Genomic DNA, 10,202 nt, shown 5'->3' with positions numbered 1-10,202 from the left:
CCTAGTAGGTAGGCAATTTGCCGACGAACCCCTGAAAATAGGCAACCCATAGTACACAGCCCCTCCGTCAGCTCAGCTGGAAGCGCGAGAGGGAGAGAGACAGCTCGAGTGTGGGAGTCCTGACCGCCTTGGCAGTGAGATATTAGACCACCGTGTGTACAGGTTTGCGTCTGCGACATTACTCTACTGAAGCCTTCTTGACGACTGGGGCAACGTCTTAGCGTCGCGTATAGCATCGTGCTTCGCGCATTTCCAAAGAGTGGAACACACAATAACACACATGGCATGCTGTGCGACTCTCGTCCGAATCCGCGCGGCTCCCGCACCGTTCTCATAGGACGTCAGCCCCCTCCCCATTCACCACTCCCTTTTAGCGCTGCCTCCTAAGCCCATTATTATTCGACCTTTCGCATCACACTGCCGAGCGCTCCAAGAGAGCTCGCGCCACGCTTCTACGGACGCGAAACGTTTCCTGGGCCAGCCCGACCGGGGAAGCGGGGAGGTCCCTCAGTTTTTCAGAAACCTTTCCACGCGAAGCTTAGATTCACATAATGTGATATCGGTCCAGACACGACGCAGGCTCCCCGGCTGGCTCCCGGCTCACGTCTCTCCCCGCGAAACAAACACACCACACGAGCGCGCAACACATACAGCGGGGGATAATTTTAAGTGGTCCTGGCGTGGTCCCGTGAGCACACCGCCCGGGCGCTAATGGGTGCCTCGCAGGTGGCGCGGGGTGTGAGCGAGAGGGGTGGCGCCCGGATGAGGAGGAGAAAGGGAGGGAGAGGGAGAAAGAAAGAGAGGGAGCGCAGAGGGCGAAAAATGGAAGGAGGGGGGGGGGGGAGACACGACGCGCCGTCCTGACACCTTTCATTACCCTCAGCATGACATGGGTCGGGGGAGGGGGCGGCGGTGGTGGGGCCCTTTCGGTAAGTGCGCACGAACGTGTGTCGTTGAAAGGCCCCCGCAAAAGGCCCTTTTACGCTCGGACATACCGGCACACGCGTGATGTGCGTTTTTGTTTTAAAGCATTATCTATATATTGAACAAAAAAATATACTAACGTCTTTGTTTCGCACCAAAAACCTATTCTTTTTTTCAACGTTGTCATTGGCGGGGGTGTGAAGTAGGTCAGTCCGCACGCTGTGCTGTACAAGGGTCTGTCTGGTCGCGCTACTCCTGCGGGTTGCCGAGTACACACCGGGCCTTGTACTCGGGTGCACCCCCCCTCCCCATTCGCGCTGCGCCTACTCGTAAAACTAACTGATACAATGCAACAACCTTCGTAAATTTGTTATTCATCGACCACACTAAAGACATTCGGGTCACATACTCTTTTGTGTCGGAAAATACACTTTTTGGCTGAGTGATACAGCCTATTACTCCATTGTTGGTCAGAAAATAACTCTTACGTGAGACGTGGTCTAACCTACATCTACCTTATTACTATAAGTCACACACTTTTCTGAGAATGAGATAGCTTCCGCACGCTTTCTATGCAAGACACAATCAATAGTCAGGTCACGCGCAGTCTGTTGTGTGCGGTTGTGTGTGCCACTTTGACACGCCCTTTCCCTGTGAGAAATATCATGGTAAATTTTGTAATAATTGTTTACAAAATATGTTTCAAATTTGTGACAGCCCAATTTTGCTCGTCGCTGAGTCCCAAGTCGATATGTAGAGCTTTTAATTTTAAAATTTTGAATTGTAGTTTGCAATTTTACGACACGCGTCATAGAAATTTTTTTCACAGTGTTTCAAGTCACACCGTTCTCTTTGAAGAGCACGATCGAGTATGACCCCAACCCTTCCAAAACGCAATCCTTAATCCTTTACTCCCGCTCTCACGCTGTGTTCTTCTTGCAGGGTTCGTCACCTCGCCCGAGACGCATCCTCTGTACGTGGACGACATCATGGGATCGACGCGGCCGTCCTCCCCGCGGAGGGTCCCGGCCGCCAGCAATATTCCGCGGCCCTTTTTTACTTCATTTCTGATTTTCAACACCGCCGAGAGGGAATAATAGAATCATCATTAGAAAAGATATGACCCATATGTTGTTTGGTTCTGTCTATAGGTCCACAGACCCACAACCGTCACTAGTTGTTTAGACATCCTCTGATACGTTATTCAGTTATTTTACTGTAGAAAACGCACCAAACCTGTGAAGGGGGTGAGCCGCGAAGGTGGTCCAGAGCGTGGAAAAATATGGACCTCTGTCGAGCACGTTCATGAACGGACTAAAATGTCGAAGTGAAATAAGAAAAACTGCCCCTGGCCATCTTCACGCGACCGTTTCCTGTATGCTTGTAGCTATGTTTATCAACTGCTTAAAATTCAATTCAATAAAATGAGACTTTAGAGATCCCTCTAATATTTATTTTTCTTCCACACACAACAAAACCTTTCCTTCTTCCCCATCAACATATCTACGGAAAGATGTTCTCTGGTGCGACATCAAGGGGGGTGGAGGGGAGTTCCGGCCAACAGGTGTGGCGGCCGCGGGCAAAAGAGCGGAGGGGTTAGAGGAGGAGGGGGGGGGAGGGGAGAGGGGTTGCACTTGTTCACTGGCGATGTAGTCGGGCGATGCGGGGTGAGACAGGCGGGAGGGGGAGAGGGCGATGACACAGAATGCAGCCGGCAGCATATATAGTGCTCGCGCTTGGATACAGGCCCAGTGTTCACCAATTAGTGCTCAGGTACGTAAAGCAGCCGCGCGTAATTCTACTTCAGTCCTCGAGAACATCTCTACCGGAAGGAAACGTGCCCCTCCAAACTCCCCGCTTTCATTTTATCCTTATTCTTTAGAGAACCGTCTTTCTCTTGATCAAAAACTTTGTCTTGAAGCCACGGTTTGTTGTTGTCGTAGAGGCCGGGCTGAGTCGGTCTCTCTGATGAGCTACCCTCGCGACCTTGACCCCATCTGCCACCCCTCTGGTCCAGCCCGGCCGCGGGCCCACGCCCCCGCGCCCCCGCGCGCTCCTTCACCCCGCCGCAAGTGCGACTGGAGGAGGTGGCCGATGGCTGTTTACCAGGGCGCGCTGCGTGCTGGAGAGCGGGTCGGCGCGGAGGCCATGCGCCGCAGTGGTGCGTCGCCACACGCTATTTTTCGCGGTTCCGAGAACGTGTTCTCGTTCTTTTCTCTCCCTCCCATCGCTCGGCCCTCCGACGCCTCCGCGACCCACTCTTCCCCATATCATGTCAGTCCGAGACGCGGATCGGTCAGGAGGCCCGTCGCGTTCATGTGCCTGGTCGCGAGCCCGCGGGACCGCTCGCAGGCAGTGACGGCCGCGGTGGCCTCTTAGAGCTGAGCAGCAAAGGGCCTCGCCGAGCCTCGCCCAGCGCCACTATGACGTGGTCGTCTGTTCTGCCGCAGCCCAGCATGGCCGGCCGAGGGAGCACGGCGCCCCGTCCAGACATGGCGCACGTCCTGTTGGGTAAGTCTGCGTGTTATGTTGGGGCCAAGGACCCCATCGGTAAAACAACTCGCTTTGTAAGCAGCTTTGGGAGAAAAAGGGGGGGGGGTACATGTCCTGTTCAAAAACAAGCCATTTTTAAAACAATTCCAAAAATGTTGGGTGGCCCGCCGGCTTCCCACCCTCTCGGCTGGTGTCGCGGCGGAGCGCCCGGGCGCGCTGTGATACCCGTCTGGCGCGCACGCCTACTCGGCGGGCTGCCTATGCTCTGGCTCGCAGGCGCGCGGGCCTGCCGCCGCCGCTGGCTGCCGCGGGGGACGGGACAGGAACAGAGGTTCAGGCTCTTTAGGAACGGGATGGCGTTTGTCCGGTGCTGCACCTCCTCTCCTCAAAGCACCTTCACCTCACCTCGTTGCAGGAGTGGCGGTCGCCCTGTGCTCGCTGCTGCTCGTGGCCTGCGAGCCCAAGCCGGAGGCCGGCGGCGCGGCCGTCACCCGCCAGCGGCGCAGCGACGACTACGACAACATGGACAACTTCCTCATGGGCTCCAGCGACTACGACAACTTCTTCCTCAAAACGGCCAAGTCCGTGCCCAGGATCGGACGGCGGAGCAGCGCCGGCGCCGCCGAAGATCCGGAGCCCGTGAGCATGACCAGACATAGACATAGTCACTGTAAAACATACTCCCGTAACTTTACGACATTTTTCGCGGTAAAAGCAATGTCTGATTTGTTTAGGGTGAAGGGAAAACTTTGAGAAACTCACATACTTGTGGGAACTTCCCTCATTTTCTGAGATGATTTCCCCAAAATCTGTAAAGTTTGCCTCAAATATAGGAGTTCCTCAAAGTTTTCCGTTTTTTCCTAAAAATTTGGGAAATTTCCCGTGTTTAAACCTTTGAATGTTTTTCCCCAGCAATAGAGTGGGATGATAGAATGAGCCAGTGAGACAGTTAGTGAGAGATGAGTGATAAGGTGAAGTAGGAATGTCGATGTTGTTTCGGTCCGGTGGACGTTTGAACACTTGCTGGGCGGCTCGCGGCCTGTGTCGGCAGATGCACGTGGACCGGCGCAGCACGGACGCCAACGAGCTGGTGCCGGCCTACGCCAACGGCTACGACCACTTCTTTCTCAAGGCGTCTAAGTCGGTGCCCCGCATCGGCAAGCGGAACGACGAATTCTTCATGAAGACGGCCAAGTCCGTGCCTCGGATCGGGCGCCGCTCCGGGGACGGTCCGGACAACTTTCTGCTCAAGGTACGCGTCAGCCAAGTGTGAGAGTGTCATTATGCGACATAAGTGCGTGGTGTGTCGAGCTGTTTTCTGTGCTTTAAAGGGCGCCGTATTTATTTCTCCTAACCATGGTTAAATTTGGCATGCTGCACAGGGCAGAGATCAAAGCGACTTCCTCAAGACCTCCGGCGAGCCGCGCCTGCGCCGGTCCGGCCTCGTTGAGGCACTCCGAGGCCACCGGCTCGAGAGGAGGTCCCGCGCGCAGCAGGTGGAGGAGGCCGAGTGGCCCGCGCACGGCGCCCTGGGCGGCAACGACGCCGTCCTCGGCCGGCAGCACGCCACCCACCCCCACCGGATCCAGCGGCGCAACTTCGACGAGCTGATGGCCAAGGCGGCCAAGACGGTGCCCAGGATGGGCAAGCGGATGCACCCGGCGCTCGTGAGTCCCTTGAGAGTGAGTCCCTCCCCTTCCGTACGGGACGACAGAGCTGACCAGAGCTGTGCCCTCGGCTGTGCTGCAGGACGAGGTCGGGGACTGGGGCACGGAGCAGCAATGGCCGTGGTTCCGCCAGCAGGACAACCAGCCGGGGCCGTATAAGCGCGCCCCCAACCCAGCCGACCTCATCGACCTGAGCCGTGAGTAGATTAAGAGTAAAAAGCGTATCGACTTCAAGTGTCAGAATTTAAATGCATGTCAACCTTTAACATAAAAATAGGTAATTTTGATGTCTATGTTGTCGTTAATTTTATTGACATTAAGATTATCTTACTTCGATTAGGCTACACTGGAAAAACAAAGGTGCTGAGTTCTCCCTTTAAAAGGCACTCACTAAAACTGCCAAAGACACCATTTTTTAGCACCTTTAGGGCTCTTTAGTGCCTTTATAGAGGCACTTAACTGATCATTTGTTTAGCACCCCTGTAACACTGTGAAAGTCCTGCCATCTAGATTTGTCACCAAACCAACACGACTTGGTGCTTTTGTTTTTCCAGTGTACTGATATCAACGAGTATTTTTATTTTGCGTGCTGTTCACTAAACCGTCGCGCGGTATGTTCTCGCTCTCTAGAGGTGCCGTGGGAGTCCCTCGACATGTACTTGCGGCAGATGGAGGCCCGGCGTGGACTCGGTGACGACGACAAGCACCTCCACGACGTGGTGCTGATCGAGAGCGAGGCGGGCGACAAGGGCGACGAGGCGGTGGACAAGTGGGCCTATAGCGTGGCGGACAAGAAGGACAACAAGGAGCTGGAGGAGGCGCGCTTCCAGCCGGACGTCAAGAAGAGAAAGTAAACGGGGCACGTCTTTGTTATTATTATTTATTGAGTTTATTTATTGAATAGTTCGTAGGGTATCGTAGATAAACGGAGGGGGCGACACGGGAAGCGCGGATAGCAGAGGGGCCTTGCAGTCGCCGTGGCTGGGGTCTGCACCCCAAACTGTGTCCGAGACGGGCTCTCGAGTATTTTTCCGGTGCCTTTGGTTTCTTGGGTTATCTGATTCCCGGTTTGGGCATACGACAATAACTAGTAGACAATACACCGCAGACAATAAGCGCCATCGCCGTCGAATTAATTGCAGGCGACATTGCGCCCTCCCTGCAGTATATTTTTGTTACTAAGAGCCGTGGGTCTCATTTCGTACTTGAGATTGTAAAATTATTCGGAGGAAGACGCTTCATGACACCATCCGCGAGATCCGAAACAAAGACTCTGCAACCCGCGCGTGGCGCCGCTGGAGCCTGGGCGCGCGAGCGGACTATACCAGAGGCCGCGGGCATGGCGGCGGCGCTACCCCGCGTGCCGAGCGCGGCGCGGTTCGGCCCGCCGCCGACAGAGCGCGGCACCGAACGGGAAGCGGGCGCGAAACTATGACAAGTGTGTGTGGTGTGTATGTGTGTCTTCCAAATGTAGAATCCCTTGATAATTATGCATGATTTGCCACGAGCATTTTTAATTACCCGCGGGAATTACCACTTCTGCCTTTACCTTTCACGAGGGATACTTAGAATGTGAGTTGGTGAAATGAGAGACAAGCCGGACAAAAGGGTCCCGAGCAGACATATTTTCCTAGCCACAAGTGAAACCAACCCAACACTTTGAACTTGAAACGGGGTTGAACAATAAAACTTTCAAAACTGACCCTGAATTGTTTACTACCTCATTTGAAAACCATCCCACACCATTACACACCCCTTTGCCACCACGCTGATCGATTCTGATCAAGAGCCATCTCTTATCAGTGTTCCATACCGTTTGCGTCCCGGCCGGGCACTCTGCTGCTTTACGGCCGCTGGATCCTTATCACTTCGACTAAAGGTGTAATCAACCTATCAGCAGCCGGCACGAGCCGAGCTCTATTGCTCACAACATGCGGCACGCGCTTATTGAAATTTCACTTTAAAATACCCCCATTTCTTTCTCGTTATTTCGCGTTACGTAAAGAAAGGATAATACGCCACCGCAGAAGTAACAAAACAAACCACTTGAGGCAATCATCGCCATTATTCTGACGCGTCGGGTCGTGACTTTCTAGTTCTGCTCGGCTGGACAGAGATGATCTGTATAAAACACAGAAAAAAGGGGCACATAAAAGCGGAAACTGGGATTCACTTAGTGCCGATTTGATACGCGGCGCGCTGCCGCACAGATAGCAGCCCATATGCGTGGCCGAGCGGCCGATGGTAATCGTTGATACAGAGTCTGCCGCGATAATTAACCAATTAATTCGTTCCATTACATTCTAGCCATTATCCCATTACTGATGGTGTCAGATGAATTGCACTCACACGCGTTTTGCTAACAGAATGATGCTGCAGGCATAACTGTTTATGTACTCAAGAGTGAAATGGTTATCGCATTAGAAGAGAGAGAGAGGGAAGTGAAATGTGGCCTTGAGGCTGCATACGTCAGTCCCTAATTTGACGGCAGCCAACCGCGGAAGTGGCTCGGACATCATAGTTCTGATTTCAGTTTCGGGCCCATCTCCGAAATCATATGGTTTGAATGGACTCAATACTAATTATACACAAAAAGAAAATTGATTTTCTCTGGAAGGCCTTTTGCCCGAAACTTCTGCCCCCCTCTGCTAATCTGATTTCCTGCTCGCACCCGGCACAGCCTGAGGCAGACAGACTGTCTACATGTCGATATATCTGCCTCTCTAGCTCCTGTGAACCCTCGCGTTCCCGCGCGAGTGGCAAGGACAGCCTGTAGGGTCCTCGGACGCCAATACTAAATAATGTGCCAGTCGGTCGGACGTGCACATCGGCGCAGCGTGTGGTTTCAGCCGCAAACGTTATTCGCACGACGAACACGTCCTTATCGTTATTCACACGTCCGTTTTGACCGCACGTTATGCTGTCCGCCCACGTGGCCCAGAGCGGCGGCGGTATGGTATCCACACGTCCGCTCGCCCACGTGTAAACTCGCTCGGCATATAACTGCACACGTGCCGCCGCTGCTCACGTGCCCCGCGGGCCCCGCGGACTGTCACCGCACCGCCGCAAGGTCGCGCCGTTATTGGCGTTATTCGCGGAGCGCGCGTATCACGTGACGCGTCGTTGTACGCACGACGTCCCGTCAATGCGGACCTTTTTTGTGAGTGAGTGTGTACGCGCGTCCCGTCCAGCGAGCGTTGGACGAGCGCCACGCTATGCAAATGCCTTGTGAATAAAACATGGCCCGTATTTCCCTACGCTAAGGCGGTCGGTAGCGGCTCCGATACACTGCGCCCAAGACGACCGCCGCGCCGCGCAGCGTCCACCAAAAGCACGTAACGCTGCCGCTGCCGCTGCCGCCGCCGCCGCGTCCACCCACGACCAAACTGTCGCGCGCGCGCGGCTTGTCGTGGAAGCCAAGGTGCGCGTTGTTGTTGTTCGCCGAGGGCGCGGGCAGCGCGCGAGGGCAGGGCGACTGACTGCCGTGAGAGGACGACGTGTTGAAATGCCCAGCGGGGCTGCGCGGCGGCGCTCGCGAGACAAGTGTAGTGATTTTGTACGAACACTCTTGTCTTCCGCTACCGCCACGCGTCCATTATATCTTGCCAAAAAAATAATAAAAAAAAATGAAGGAATTTGTAAAACAACGCAGACAGGAGAAAGGTGGCTTTTGTGTATTTATTACGATCCTATTTCAATTATTTACCATCGTAGATATAGTCGTAAAAAAAGGGGGATATTTCTGCCGGATAAGTTATTATTATATTTAAGTCCAAGGGGCCGGGGGCAGCCGAGAGGTGTCCGTGGCGGTAATCATGGCGCCCTCGCCTCCTCCTCCTCCTGCAGAGCCGCGCCGCCATGAACAAGGCGCGCCCGGCAGCCCGCGGGCCGCGGGGGCTACACATCATTTTCAGCAACGCGCAGAAATGTAAAAATGATAGGAACTGAGACATAGACGAACGCGCGCGGTTCAGCTGACAGAGAAGGTGTCCGAAATAACGCCCGCATAAACAGTCGTGGCGCTACAATACCCTGGAAACAGTAAACTTTTTAGGTCGTTTTATTTTTCACACTCACAAAAGAAGCAAAGTCGAAGGAAACTCTATTGCCCCCTCTCCCCCTTTCCACCGCGCCGTCGGTTCGGGGAGTCCACTGAGGCAAGTCCCGGGGCAAGACCGTCGTAACTCGGCGGAGGGCCGGGGCGGGGCGGGGCCGGCGCGGCGCCCGCTGCAACCCGCCCTTGGGGCCGTACTGGCGGTACCGGCGCGCCGCGGCGCCTTTCCCAGAAGCCATAAAGCCTGGAGCCCAACGTCCGTCCGTACATGGCAGAACATGGCGGCCCTTCCCTCCCCTTCTTACAGGGCTCCGGCCAGCGAGCGGTCAGCGGCGGCCAGCGGCCGGCGGCCCGGAGCCTCGCCCGGGGCCCGCCTGGAACTCGCCTGGAGCCCGCCTGGAACTCGCCTGGAGCCCGACTGAAGCCTCTACAAGGGCGACCAACGGCTTCATTGTGGCAGTCGAGCGGTTGTCCGGCCCCATATGCTTGAGCGACAAAAACATCAAAGCAAGATTACAGAATGAAAAGCACATGGTTCAAGGATAGCGGAGCAAGCGCAACAGTGTCAATGTACTTACTTTAATGTATGATGACATTACACGACAAGACATTTCTCAGCTACGCTATAAAAAATGTCGGGTAGCGGAGAACTAAAACGTGCGCCTGTGTGTGTGTAACATCAACAATGCGCCTCCGGCAACACCAGCGAGAACAATAACATTAGCTGTAAAGAGAGAGAGATACGAGTGTGTGTGCCAGTGTGTGCAAGAAAAAGAAAGAGAAGATTGAAGGGGGGGAGGGGGGTTAGGGCATGGCTCTATGACTCTCAGAACGAGCAGTACATACCTTATTTTGCCCTGCTGGCTGCTGGGTACTAAAGCAACAAGGGTTATATTATCGGGTAACGCGGAGGCAGGGGGCCACAAGAGGGCCTCAAGGGGGCAGCACACTGGGTGGAGCAGAGTCCGCAATTGATAGGAAGGATGTTGCAGCTCCACGCGTCACGAGCGAGTTACTGGCTCAGAAATCGAATCAAACTTTAAAATATCTAGCATTTAACAGCC

General features: G+C 54.5%; 2 protein-coding genes across 3 annotated transcripts in view; both read left to right on the top strand.

Annotated features, from left to right (window-relative positions):
* Window positions 1–2,372, top strand: part of LOC113208280 (neuropeptide SIFamide) — an 8,373-nt gene extending 6,001 nt beyond the window's left edge. For both annotated transcript variants that reach the window (XM_026425225.2, XM_026425224.2), the window contains exon 4: window positions 1,867–2,372. The gene's annotated coding sequence lies outside the window, so the exon portion shown is untranslated. The remainder of the gene's footprint in view (window positions 1–1,866) is intronic.
* A 658-nt stretch (window positions 2,373–3,030) lies between these two features.
* On the top strand, window positions 3,031–6,786 carry LOC113208348 (uncharacterized). The gene is made up of 6 exons (XM_026425301.2): window positions 3,031–3,435; window positions 3,833–4,056; window positions 4,469–4,669; window positions 4,800–5,084; window positions 5,167–5,281; window positions 5,715–6,786. Exons 1-6 carry the CDS (start codon window positions 3,348–3,350, stop codon window positions 5,936–5,938), a joined length of 1,137 nt encoding a protein of 378 aa, XP_026281086.2. The 5' UTR covers window positions 3,031–3,347; the 3' UTR covers window positions 5,939–6,786.
* Window positions 6,787–10,202: the final 3,416 nt, after the last annotated feature.

This window comes from Frankliniella occidentalis, unplaced genomic scaffold (genome assembly GCF_000697945.3).
Source record: "Frankliniella occidentalis isolate FOCC.00 unplaced genomic scaffold, Focc_3.1 Scaffold45, whole genome shotgun sequence".
Classification (NCBI taxonomy): Eukaryota; Metazoa; Arthropoda; class Insecta; order Thysanoptera; family Thripidae; genus Frankliniella; species Frankliniella occidentalis.
The sequence above is the reverse complement of the archived record's forward strand: the minus strand, read 5'-3'. Positions and strand labels throughout refer to the sequence as shown.